Genomic DNA, 14,353 nt, shown 5'->3' with positions numbered 1-14,353 from the left:
TTCACAAAACTGTGCAATGTTAATGGTGATGCATCTTATCATTGTGCTGGAATAAGCACCAGCTTAGACAGGCATCTTTATGCCTGTGTGATGGAGAACCTACAGTAACTCCTGAGTAGTCATAAAAGGATTTCATGGAACCATAAAAGGGACCTCCTGGAGTGCTTTAATTTAAAAAATAATGCTTACCAAATTATATTTTCAAATATCTTGCTGTTTTTGAAAAGTAAATAATTTCTTTTTGCATTTTGCATGACCATATCAAGGTTAAGCTATGTGAAGGATGCTTTAATACTCTGCAGACAGAGCCAGTATAGTTTTGATGAAAGCCTGCCAGCTGACCTTGCAAGAAAATGCATATTTGCAAACTTTGTGAACTAACTCATGTCTTATAAATCCATCTATTGTGTAGCTTTTCCATGATGGTGGCGGATAAGTGATGAACAGTGTTAGCACAGAATTAAGGACTGCATTGATAACTAGCCCTAAGCCCAAAAACTTGCCTTAAAAATAAATTTGAGCATCTACTTGCAACTGTGCTTTCTTTGTCCTGTGCAGGAAAAGTTTTGGCCTGTTCACATTATGTATTGTTCACTTTATGTACTCAGCTGATACAGCATGGACCACTAGCCCCAGTATTACTGCCATAGCCACTACCTGGGTGTTAGTGAATCATAGAATCATAGAATCATAGAATATCCTGAGTTGGAAGGGACCCTTAAGGATCATCAAGTCCAACTCTTGACACCGCACAGGTCTACCCAAGTTCAGACCATGTGACTAAGTGCACAGTCCAATCTCTTCTTAAATTCAGTCAGGCTCGGTGCAGTGACCACTTCCCTGGGGAGCCTGTTCCAGTGTGCAACCACTCTCTCTGTGAAGAACCCCTTCCTGATGTCCAGCCTAAACTTCCCCTGCCTCAGCTTAACTCCATTCCCGCGGGTCCTGTCACTGGTGTTAATGGAGAAAAGGTCTCCTGCCTCTCGACACCCCCTTACGAGGAAGTTGTAGACTGCGATGAGGTCTCCCCTTAGCCTCCTCTTCTCCAGGCTGAACAGGCCCAGTGCCCTCAGCCGTTCCTCGTACGTCTTCCCCTCCAGGCCTTTCACCATCTTCGTAGCCCTCCTCTGGACACTCTCCAACAGTTTCATGTCCTTTTTATACTGTGGTGCCCAGAACTGCACACAGTACTCGAGGTGAGGCCGCACCAGCGCAGAGTAGAGCGGGACAATCACCTCCCTTGACCTACTAGCGATGCCGTGCTTGATGCACCCCAGGACACAGTTGGCCCTCCTGGCTGCCAGGGCACACTGCCGGCTCATATTCAACTTGTTGTCTACCACGACCCCCAGATCCCTCTCTTCTAGGCTGCTCTCCAGCGTCTCATCGCCCAGTCTGTACGTGCAGCCAGGGTTTCCCCGTCCCAGGTGCAGGACCCGGCACTTGCTCTTATTGAACTTCATGCGGTTGGCGATCGCCCAGCTCTCCAACCTATCCAGATCCCTCTGCGAGGCCTTTCCACCCTCATTCGAGTCCACAACTCCTCCAAGTTTGGTGTCATCAGCAAACTTGCTCAAAATGCCTTCTATTCCTACATCCAGATCGTTTATAAAAATATTGAAAAGTACCGGCCCTAAAAGTGAAAGGGAATAAAAAGCAGCCCTTCTTTTGATGGGTGTTCCCACAGGAGTTTGGGACCTCCTGTGGGAATAGCCGAGTCTACCAGCTCCTTTCTTCTGTGCAGGGGGAACTGGCTGCTTTTGAAGATGGACTTTGGTCTCTTGGAGCTCTCTTACTCTGCAGGGAGCATTAGGTCAATCAGGTCTCGCTAGTTTTTCCTTAGCCCTGATAAAAACCATCAGAACAATGAGGACTGTATCTTTACAGGCCATGCAAATAGGATATCTAGGATATCAAAGGGAGTGTTTCCTCTGCCCTGCTTTCAGTTTCACACTTTCCAGCAACTGCTCCAACTGCTGAAGGCTCTGAGCAGTGGACAAATCAATGTGCAGCCTAACACAAGCCCTTGATGGGTAGGAGGATTCAAGTGGGCTGACAAAGCTTTACAGTATTAACAATCTTGTTCCTGGGAGGGCAGAAGGAACAGAAGTTAGAAAGCAGGTAATGTTGCTGCTGGAGGCAAAGAGAATAAGACTTAAGAGGTGTGTGATTATCCTTATTGTGATTATTGAAGTTGTCAACTGCTGCAACTCAAACTATTACCTCCAACATAAATAATAATACTTTCTTTTTTCCTTGCTCTCTTGCCTTTGGAGTTGCTTTATGCCATCTTAGCTGTGGCAAGGAGCAGGTACCAGTACATCTCCCTAGTGACAGGAGCTTTATTTCTTTCAGATGTGTCACTATCTGATTAAGAGGCGGTATTGGCCAGAGCCCTTCTCAGATGTATAGTATAATACTTTTCATGTTAGGTCATCTTTCTTTTCTTTTGAAGGTCTGCAACAATAAAAAGAACTGTCACTGTGAGGCTGACTGGGCCCCCCCCTACTGTGACAAGCCTGGGTTCGGTGGCAGCGTGGACAGTGGACCCATAAGGCAAGCAGGTGAGTAGCAATTCATGCTTTACCTCTCATTTCCATAATAAAGAATGCAAATACAGAATGCTGTTTTGTGGGTAACGAGCTTGCAAGATTGGAATAGTCAGTAAAGTCTAATGGCTTATTCTAAATGCATTGGTGCCAGCTTGAAAATCTAGTGAAGCAAAACCAAGGCCAGCTGAGTCCGTCAATTTTCTTGCATAACTAAAGGCACAGTAGTCCCAGTGAGTCTCATCTTGTGTCATCTTTCTCTTTTTTTTAAGATATGTGGTCATGTTCAGAAGCTCCCTGAAATGGTATTGATCTAAGCCGAGGGTGAGGAGCTAACTCCCACGCTCATGCTAGCCCTGTTGCCATGGTAGATGAACATTGCAGTGCTCTGGATTCACGCTGAGATATGCCAGGCTCCAGAGCATTTTCCAAGAGTATCAGGACAGAACAACCTTATTGTATGCATGGCCTGTTACTATAGCTATGTGCCTAATGAAAACTCAATATATAGATTATACATGCAAAAATTTTGCATATTCAACAATATATTTGATATCGTGCTTCTAAGAAGGATCAGCTTAAAACTACATTTTTATAAATAACTTCCACACATTCACCAGGAGTTTCCTACCATACAATAGTAGCACGAGATGCACATTTTCTGTAATTTGTATTTCAGTTTCCCGTTGTTCAGTCTGTAGAACATTGGCATCAGTATCTTACTTCATCTTTGGCCAGCTTCAGAAGGAATTATTTCTACACATGGTGCAATTTTATAGGATTTGATGATCATCACCTGCCAATTTTTCTCCAGAGTACTGTAACTTTAGTGACTTCCATAGAGATATTTCTGATTTATGTCTGAGCAAGTGACAGGACCAGCAGTCTACTCACATATACGTATATAACCTAAAACTTGCTGGAAAGTGATCTGCAAGTTTTCATATGAATAATGCTATTCAAAACCAAAATGGATTGTATTCTCTACATGCCAGATCCTGCAGTGAATTGTAATGCTGGATTTATGACATCACAGTCATTTCCATTACAAAGCTGTGCATTATGATTTCTCTGTTGAAATGTCTTTTTTTTTTTTTTTTTTTTTTTTTTAATACCTACCAACTGGTAAGATAGCAAAGAAACTGTGCTCAGGCACCGAACAAGTGTGATCACTTGTGTGTTAAATGTTTTTCTGTTAAGATATGCTCTAAAGCATTACAGTCCCTTTTCAGCTTATCTTGTATCAAAGTATCTAGGGAGCTACAAAATATATTATAATAACGTGCTGCACAGACAAAGCTAACTGCAAAAGGCAAATATAAGGTATCTTTTATAATTCTTGCATTTTGTGTTTTGGAAGCCAACACTTCAATTTAATAGAAAACCGTGTTAACAATAGCTTAATGCAGTGTGGTATTTTGGCCATTTTTCTCTAAAGACAGGGCTACATTCAATAATTCTGGGAATAAACAAATATGGAAATTGCTAGAGGACCTAATTTTCTATCCCTGACATTTGAATTTAAATATGAGCTCTTGATGGGGTGGTTTGGATTATGATTTGAGTAGTCTGCACATCTCTAAATCAAATTACAGAAGGATTAGATCAATAAAATACATTCATCTTAGTCAAAAGTGGCACATGGTCTCATTAGTATTTAGTAACTGATTTTACCCAGCTGACTCGGAGTAAACACATGTGCTTGACTCCATATTTTTCTTATAAAGAAGCCTTAAATATTTAATTGTTAGGTAGAGAAGTTAATTAATTTTAATTGCATAATCTGAGTTTATTAATTTTATTAATCTTTTAGAAATGGTGAGGGATTTACTGTTCTGCAGTGCTACAGAGTAAAAATCGCAGCACTTCACACCCCATCGAGCCCCACGTGCAGCTTGTTGAGTCAGTGCTGCTGACTGTGTTCACCATTTCGGCGCGAGCTGAGGCCAGTGGATGAGAGCCAGCTGGCTGAAATTCAATCAGGATAAGACCGAGACAGTGATGATAGGTTACCAGAGCAAAGATTAAAGATGCATCTCCTACTGTGGGAGTGTGCACTTTTCAGGTCGGCAGTCCTGCAAAATCACAACATCCTCTCCTCCAGGCGATGATCGTATCACATAGCAGCAGCTCTGATGCTTATGGCTTACCTCTTCCTAAAAATAAGGCTTGCTTTCAGCTGCAAGTCATCCAGTCAGGACTTGCATCTCCACTGAGCCTCACTTAGGTCCCAGCAATGTACTTAACGTAGCTTAAAGCACTCTGAAAACTGGAACAAGTACAGGAGGCTGCAGTCCCTTGCCTAGGCAGCACATTCCTCTGAAAGCACACAGCCCCAGTGCTGAAGACACTCCTCCAGCTCCTTGATTGCCTCCAGATTAGACTTGACAGCCACCTGGGCTGGACCACACCAGTCCAAGTGCAATGAAACCCCAGTTATAATGAAAATCTAGTTACAAAGGAGCTAGAGCTCAAGCTTATGCTTGAGGGACAGCATATTGAAGACATTGCACTTAACCTACACCATGAGCTAGGTCTCTATTTGGTCCTTCTTCCCTTCCTCTCCCCCCTTCCCTGGAAGTAGGCAGCCCATGAGGAAGGCACCAGCTGGCACTGCTGCAGACATCCCCCTGCGGGTGTCCAGATGAGGCCAAAAGCCCATAATATATCGTGGATCCCTTTGCAGATGATGTCTGGGCGGGACCTGAACACAAGGGAGGAGGGAGTACACACAGATGCTCGTGTTTGGACCAGAGATATGATAAGTCCATTCAAATCAGCCACGTCTGGTGTTGGCTTGCAAAGTCAAAAAGACTGGTGCCCGTTCACCTGAGACCTTGTCTTTTCCAGCGCCATGCTGCCACGTGGTTGTAGCTGCTGAAGTCAGAGAGTGATAGCAAAGCCTAGCTAACAAACTAACAGAATTGCACAATGTCACCACCGAGAATTACAAATGAGAGTTTCATTACTTCTTTTGAATATCTTGTTACCCTTTTCTTGACTTTTTTCCGACCTTTGCTTTTTAAAATCATAACGACAGCTAAGGAGCAGACTGAGGCTTTCCGATCAAACATATTTTAACTATTTTTGCCCACTGTTAAATAAATAACCCAAAATCAGACTAGGAGAAATAAGAGTTTGAGTCTTTAGCACACAGTTTAAGTTTATTCACGTCACCTGCATTGCAGTTAGAAAACCAGACAAGGCAGCAATGTCCTGCTCCATATACATAACACATTTGAATAAAGATGGCTCCTAATAGAAGCAAACTCAATGTGTTTTGTTGCAGATAATAAGAGTTTAACCATAGGAGTGTTGATAACTATTCTGTGCCTTATCTTTGCTGGGTCAATCATGTATCTGAAAAGGAAGACTTTCATGAGATTACTGTTTACAAGTAAGAAGACAACAATAGAGAAACTAAGGTATGATCATTTTGCCTAATTGTACTGCCTGTTATTATTATCTTTAAAGATATTTGTAAAAAAAATAGCTGTAAACATGGCAAATCTCATCTTGGTGTTCATCACAGAATGGTCTGAATTTCTTTTAGAAAGAGCCAGCCTTAAAAATATTCACACAGTATTATCAGAAGAATTTTTCCTGGTTTAACTTTACTGATTGTCAGTAATAATTTGGGTTTTGGTTTGACTATATACCTCTTTTTGTGATTGGAAAAAAAAAAGTTCAAAAAATTGAAGGAAGTCTTACCTTCATATTCATTTGCTTGAAATGGTCTCATTATATTGCATGGCCTTTTATCTAAACTCAGTCGAGTGAGCTGAAACTTTCATATTTGAGGTCATTACTGTTTAAATGCTAGATTCATTAGAAGAGTCTCTTGGGTGTTACAAAGCTGCATTTCCACAGATTGCAGAAGCTAATTTAACAGACTACTGGTTTCAAAAAAATCAATATTTATTTTTATTCTTGCAGGAGCACTAGAGAATTTTTACTTTCCTTGTTTACTATGAAAAGTCAGAAAGACCTTGCAAAATCTCATTCTGAAAAGAGGTTACTTTTTTAAAAAAATGCTATAAAGCAGAATGTCGTGTTCAATAAATGTATGCTTGTATTGCAGGTCTGTGAGTCCAACAAGGCCTTCCAGTTTGTCTGAGCCTAATCACATTCACACCACATCTCTCAGTAAAAACCTCATCATGAAGCCACAAAATACAAACATACCAAAAGTAAGTCCCTGGGTAGTTAAAAAAAAATAAAAATCTGTTTTGGATTTCATTTAAGTAATTTATTCTAAATCAATTACGTTACATCAGTACATACTGATATCACATAGAACTAAAACACGCAAAATGGGAGAAGTAGGCCTCAGAATACAGTAATGGCTTCCAGGTTTTGCACAGGTGGGGATGTTAAGCACATGAAATAAATTCTTGTCTTGGGACAGAGTCAGCTGCCTTACACCAGAATGCCACATCTAAATGGTGAAGGATTAATGCTTCAGTAGGACTCTGGAAGCTGTTAATCACCATTCCGGTTGCAGGGGAGGTGTCGAAGGTAGATGAAAGCAGAGCAGAAGAGAAAAGCAAGTGAATAATGTGACTTTTTAAGGAGTAATGCTTATATCAATGCTCATATCAACTCCTGAAGTTTATAGCTGTTTTCTGGGGTGGGGTTATTTCTGCAGAGAGATGGCCCGAGACGACCGCTGCCGTATCAGATCGTTGACATTAGCAACCCCATGAAGACGGATGATTTGCCACCATTAAAAACCCCGCAGCGAGTCCTACCACCCCTTCCCCAGCTGCCATGTCATCAAGCTGTGCCTGAAAGACCCTTGCCAGCTAACCCCTCCCTGAGGTTCTCCCAGGTAACCACAGATTTTCTTTTAACTTCTCTTTTATTTAACACTGAGTGGGTGAATATCTGCATGTGATGAAGCAGTTTTCTCATTTTTCCCACTAGCCTTTTGTCATAATATTCTCTTTATACACTTTACACTGTTAGGAATGTGGCATAGATAATTAATAAAGATTTCTTAAGCTCTCATTTTGCTCCAGAATGTTATACGGGTTTCTGCCAGCTGTGGCAGCAATCCTAAAGATGAGGATCCTGAAATCTCTTTCCCCCACTCAGAAGACATAGCAGTATGAACAAGTTCCACATTAGGGGCAAACACAAGCTCATTTTGTCTGCTGCCAAACCGAGAGGAAGCCATACCAGTTGTTAGCAAGGTGTCAAATACAGTGATATAATTGAGGAAGTCAAGTTACAGACATCTTGCCCGAGAGCAAAAGGTATTAGCTTGATGTATTTCTGCTCTGCAGAAGGGTATGTAAATTGCTTTTTTTTTCTTTTTTTTCTTTTTTTTTTTTCAGAGCACAGATTTGAAAAGACTTAGAATTGTCTACACTTACTTCACTAAACCTATCTTTCCTCACAATGTTTAAATAGAGCTGATAGGGTTTTTTTGGTAATAAGATGCATCTCAAAGCAATATTCAGGGTAGATGAAGTTGTCTGTGTAGTTGTCTATATTAAAACGTCCTTTTCTTGTCACTAACTTTTCTCTTATGGTTGCATTTGTAGCGTGCCTGTGTCTTAGAAAAACAATCAGGCAATCAGCTAGTTCTGTTTTGTAGATGTTTTTCTATTCTGGATAAAAAATTAAAATGAAATGAATATTATTATTGCCAAGCTATCTTAAATGAGTAGCACACTGGTGCACTTTCTACAAATCCATACTCAAACAGTTGTGTCTTGAGGGACTGTGCCTACCGGTAGGCTAGCTTGGATGTCCAAGGACAGCGTTTTCTTCATGCAGCAACCTTGTGAGCTACTCCAAGACACTTTCCCAATGATTTGTAGAAGGATATGTCTATGAGAAACAGTTGTTGAATTGTAGTGCTTTGAAAGGCGAGTGCAGAAAGAACAAAGAAATAAAGAGCGATGAGACAGTGCTGAGCTGCCATGCCACTGTGCTTACATATTTTGTCAGTAAGAAAAATGTTAAAAAAACATTTCAATTTGGACTATCTGAACAGCAAATCACTCGGGTTAGATCAACTTTTAAAAGTAGGGAAAGTTTATTAGCCTCTTTCCAATTAGTTAATCTTTTTCTTCTTCACTTTTCCATCTTGCTAGTCATTTATCTCCAATTTCAAAGGAGTAGGAAATATTGATTCTTTCAAAGCCTTTTTTTTTTTTTTTTTTTTTGAAACCTGGACTGGTACTGGTTTGTGTTGTTTTTGTCTTTAGCTCCAATGGTTTCATTGTTTATTTTCTTGCATTTATTGGAACATTCTGCATATTTCACATTGTTCAAAGTTAAGATTTTTGAGCACAAGTGCTTTTCCTATTTGTTATTCAAACTGTTTCCTTTAAACAATCAAACAGCAACAACAAAAAAACAGTATCTAGCAATTTACAAGCTTATGCTGCCTCATGCTAGCAGAAGACAGACAGAGAAAAGGCATTCCAAGAAAAGGAAACATTTCTCATTCTGACCTGCCCAGCCTGTCACAGCCCAATGCACCACTACATGCCCTTCCCTTCAAACCTCACAAAGTGCAAGGTAGAATACTAGCTCTCTGGTGCCATCATTACCAGCATCTGACAGAGATGAAACTGCCAAAATGCTTTTTCAGTTTAGCAGCTGAAATTAATTGAGACTGTTACTCCATCAAGCAAAATATTGATGTTTTCAATTTTCAGTTGCAGCACAAAACAGTAACGAGACAAACAGTGGATGAACTCAGGGAAACTTAGTGAGTGGCTTCTTTCAACGTTATATCCCTATCATCAATTCAAGATTATCAGAAATAGCTGCTTTTTATACTCTAGGAATACAGAAAACACCACAAGGGAAGCAAATTTTTTCTTCCCAAGTTAGCTATCTTACTCTCTCAAAGCTTAGAGAAAGTAGCTTTAGAATAGTTTTAGTCTAATTTCATAGAATATCTTTCCTGTGTTGGAAGGGACCCACAAGGATCATCAAGTCCAACTCCTGGGTCCCCAAAGGACCACCCAAAAATCAGACCCTATGTCTGAGAGCGTTGTCCAACCACTTCTTAACGGTAGCAGCTTCCTAACACCCAGCCTGAACTGTCCCTGTCGCAACTTCAAGACGTTTATTTAATATAGACAGCAGTTAAAGTATTCCTTCAACACTAATTCCTTGGAACCACATCCATCAGGTCATCAAGAGAAAGCACTTTAAAAAAACATTGCTACATCCTTAATGTCATCTAGGTGCTCTGTGCTGCAGAGCACTGCAGAGGAGTAGAGAAAACCATTCACTTTGTGGATGGCTTCACATCTGCCTCAGTTTCAGTCAAGCTCTCCCATCTGAGAGATATATCTGAGCACAAGCTACTTTCCTGCTGCTCCTGGTTTACAGCTTTGGGTAGCTAAGGCACAATGGTATACTATAAGACAAGTCTTCTTCCCTCTAGTGACTCTTGAGGCAGAAATGAATGGATTAGTATTTTACAGTAAATTTTCCTTCTAGATGCAAGTAAATTTAAAAAACAACAACAAAACAGCAAATTAACTGATGCCAACTTTAACATTTAACAATCTTTTGACTGATAAACAGCTTCTTCTTCCTACAGATGCTCTCACGAGGCAAACATACTTTATTTATGGGCCAGATTCACAATCAGTATAAATCAGCACAGCACCACTGAATCAAGAACACTGCACAGGTTTATACAAACCATGCATTCAGTCCATGCATTCTGATTTGATCACTTCCAAACTTCCAATTGGTTTTGCTACTGGTTGCATTCAAGTGTAGTTTCTGATACTGTTATCTTATTACTAAAATATATCATGTATTTTACAGGTCAGCCATATTACAGGAAATATGACTTCGTATTTTCGCTTTTTCCCCGCTAAATTGGAGCTGGGCTCACCTTCTGCTCTTTCTGCCACAGTTATTCTTGTTAATACCTGTCCTATGTCATCTCAGGCCAGATTCAGACACAGTGGGCTAATACAAATGAAGTTCTTACCTAAATAGATTGAAGAAGGCAACCTTTCTCACTCAGTGCATTCCAGGAAAGAAACTTCTTCCAATTGCTTATTCAGAAATGTGTCAGTAAAAAAAATTTAAGCTACACATGCCTGATGACTTTGTAAGCTCTGGATGAAAACCATGTTTTTCTCTCAGCTTGCCACATTAGGCCTGTCAAGCCAATTTTCTGCCTCTTTCTTAAGTATACTAAATCAAGGACAGTGTTTTTACAAACGCTTGGGATAAAAATAAAAAATAAAATTACAGGTGGTGATTAGACACAGGGCATAGCTAATAAGAACAAACAAACTGGGACAGTTTTCATCTCTTTTTGTTCATTCATCATTACCAGATCTTAAGCTCTTCAGACCAAGGCTCACTTCTCTAGACTGCCGAGCCTGCATCAGTTCCCCTTCCCAGTACCTAAAGCTCTCTTCTAATTAAACAGTGAATACAAATCATGCAATAACAATTAAGAACTAATCAAGCAAACAGATGAATACTCATGTGATCAGACTAATTCAGGTGATTAATTCAGGTGTACTCAAGGAAAAAGACTGCTTTTGTGGAGGCAGTTAGGGGAATAAAGGCTTTAAAGTGTTCAAAGACGCATTCCTTATTGCTGTCTTTATGCTGCTGTTGTTTCTGTGTTTTACTGTTTTGTGTTTTTTTTTTTAATGTTGCACTACTCAAGGTGATGAGGCTGCAAATAAAGTTGTATATAACTTTCCATGCAATAAATATAGTGACTTTTAAAAGCTTTATTTTTACTGTAAATCTAAACCAGTTATTAAAAAGTTATCACTTTCTAATGCTAACTTTTTCCATATTGGTATCCTTTACTTCAAAACACACATTAAGGTTTCATTGTGTAAGAAGTTTAGTGCACAAAGTAAGCTTTCCTAAGAAATCCTGATGGTAAGATTTCTTTTTTTTAACAGTTCTAGAGTTGTTCAGTTCTGTATCGCTGGAAAGGACTGTGTTTTGAAGAACTTCCTTCTCTAGTGTTTAATTAAACTCTGTGACTTTCTGCAGGACAGCCCTGTGAGATAAAGCTACACTGTGTTTTAACAAGCTGATATTTATCTCAACATTTACCAGGCCTGATTATTTCAAGAATATCTGCAATATTTTTCTCCCCCAGAGATGGAGCTTTTCCTTTCTCACAAGCTGCTTATAGCAAAATATTTTATTTGTTTTGTCATGAAAAAAGTTCTTCTGTATGCTGGTCAAGATTAACTTTTATACAGAATATGAGATTTGGTCACTACAACAAGTTAAAATAAGTTTTGTTTTTCATGTTGCTATTTCTCATTCACTTATGAACTAGTACATATGCTGAGAGTAAAAAGAAATGCAACATTATATACAGCTTTGAAGTATAGCTTGTGGTAAATTTGAAGTGATTACATACAATATAGATTTAGTTAAGGTCTAAATTTTGCCTTTTTTTTTTTTAATCAAAATGGTTACTGATAGTCACGCTGCACTTCCTTTTTGGAAGAGTCAACATTTATCACAAAATGAAAACAAAAGGATGCTCAGTATGAATAATTAAAACTTGTACTTTATTTGTGAGTAATTCACGCCTCTTGTTTTCATAACATCCTTCAGAAGATATTTAACTAAATAACGCATGTAAACTTTTCTTGTTTCTTTTTGGTCAACTTTGCTAATGATAGTTATGGCAAACTAATAGTGATGAGTAAAATCACTCTGTGCAATGTTTTCAGAGAAAGCGTGACAATGCAGTTTGAAAAGCAGATGGATCTGGAGGTTTTGGATACATTGGAGAGTCTTTGTGTGACCTGAACAAGTCATCTAATCTATCCCAGTTCTTCAAGATGAAGACCACAGATAGATACACTACCCTGTTTGCAGGGTTTCAAGGACCACACAGAAAAGACTTTAGCTCAAGCCCGATAGCAGATGACTTCTGTTCCTTATTAATAAATCATTTAATTCCACAAAATGAAAGCACAGCAGCATCTCTAAACAAAAGTTTCCACAGATGCTCCCAATTCAAACCAGACTTAGGCAGTTTGCTTCTGTGGTCATCTGAACTTGTATTATAAAGTAATTTCTAGTATTTCCACCTTTATATATGTGCATATATATAATTTTTATTTGTTTATGTTTTTGTTTTTTTTTTTTTCAACTGTATGTATTCAATCTATGTTGTTCTTCATCTGCTAATAATTTACCATTAATTTCAGTATGGATGCACCCAGTGTTTTTGAAGTTAAAAAAAAAAAAAAAAAGAAACAAAATCCCTAAAGCTTTGTTTTAAAATGTAGGTCCCTCTTTACTGGAAATACGTTATGGCTTACTCATCTAAATATATCTGGTCACAACTACACTGAACTTACCCTTGCTCTTGCTCAGTAGTTGCTATGTTAAATCCATTATGTCAATTATAAAGACTAATATGATGACCTTGTGTTTTATAACAGGAAAATCACAAGCCAAACCCCCCTCGGAAGCCTCTACCAGCAGATCCTCTGAACAAAGCTCGTTATAACAGTGCGTGCACCCCAGTGCTTGGACACACAAAAGCTGTGCCTCCCATTACTCCTGTAAGGTTAGTTCTCCTCATCAAAATGGCTTGGCTTGTAGTACTCGGTTCAATAAGGCAGGTCTAAATTGTCTTAGAGCAGATCCTCTGCGCTCTGAGGGGCTGAGCTCTGCTGTATCTGTTGCTGAGGGCTACGCGACAAACATTTTCTACCTGCTCATATAAAAGCATGCAGTATTGGACTGATTCCCAACAAGAGTACACTAGCAAAATTGCACTGACTTCCACAGGACTATGAGAATTTATAATGGAGGTCTTACTGGAAGCAGCTGGCAAAAACACTGCCCAATTACTATTTGCAATTCCTTGGAAGAGAAAGGAGTTACCAGTTTCTGAAAACTCTTGCAGGGAAAAATAATAAAAATAAATAAATAAAAACACTTAGCCAGCCCCCTTACAGAATTAGGCTGAGAACCAAGTGCTGCTGTTAAAATTTGCCACTAATGAAAGCAATTTTTTACTCACACATTTCAAGGTAGAACATTACTTTAAGTCATCTGAATATAATACCCCAAATATTCAGAAAACACATACGTTATATTTATCCAAAAAGGAATGTTAAGAATAAAAAAATTAAAGATCTAGAAGTGAAATGACTATTCCTACTAGTGATGGAGGGGGAATAATCAAGATTTAAAGGCTCAGCAATGCATACGTGTCCTGTGTATGAACTATTTTATCAGATTAAAAATATCTTATTGGCAAGCAATCTTTGTAAAGAGGTTTTGCCATTATTTTATATTTCAAAATTATCAGAAGGCAATCCATTCCATAATGGCAATGAAGTTGAAAGAACGAGGAGCAATGCAGGGATTTCGTTATATAAGAATGAGCATGTTGGTGTATATACAAACATAAGTATGCATGTAAAGAGTATGTATGTAAATGGAAGAATTCATAGTAATTAAATTGGATGGACAACTAAGAAAAAAAAACAGGTAAATAGTTGCAGCAGAGATTTTCAGTAGGTCTAGTACGTCATAAAGGCAGATTGTAGCTTCTTTTCTGACAAAAAAAAAGCTTGAGTTTTGAAAACTAAAGAAAAAAAATGCTGTTAGGCAGTGCAGTCCAGACTCTTCACATGATGAAAACTATGTGTCAAGATTATTTTTCAGATCTGTGTAGTCCCTAGAGAAAGATATGCAAGAGGCAAACAGTTTAGTTGTAGGTAAACTCTGATATGCCAAATCATAGGTCTCAGCAGCACAGAAAGCTTTAACAATCCTGTCAAACTTCATTTAAAGTATGCATT

General features: G+C 38.9%; 1 protein-coding gene across 1 annotated transcript in view; it reads left to right on the top strand.

The window, feature by feature from the left end:
- ADAM12 (ADAM metallopeptidase domain 12) overlaps positions 1-14,353 on the top strand; it is a 184,648-nt gene that overhangs the window by 167,814 nt on the left and 2,481 nt on the right. The window contains exons 18-22 of the mRNA XM_068689155.1: positions 2,456-2,564; positions 5,839-5,974; positions 6,631-6,739; positions 7,198-7,380; positions 12,980-13,107. Of these exons, the coding sequence (XP_068545256.1) occupies positions 2,456-2,564; positions 5,839-5,974; positions 6,631-6,739; positions 7,198-7,380; positions 12,980-13,107 (665 nt within the window). The remainder of the gene's footprint in view (positions 1-2,455; positions 2,565-5,838; positions 5,975-6,630; positions 6,740-7,197; positions 7,381-12,979; positions 13,108-14,353) is intronic.

This window comes from Anas acuta, chromosome 7 (genome assembly GCF_963932015.1).
Source record: "Anas acuta chromosome 7, bAnaAcu1.1, whole genome shotgun sequence".
NCBI classification, from domain to species: Eukaryota; Metazoa; Chordata; class Aves; order Anseriformes; family Anatidae; genus Anas; species Anas acuta.
This window is presented reverse-complemented; position numbering and strand designations above follow the sequence as displayed.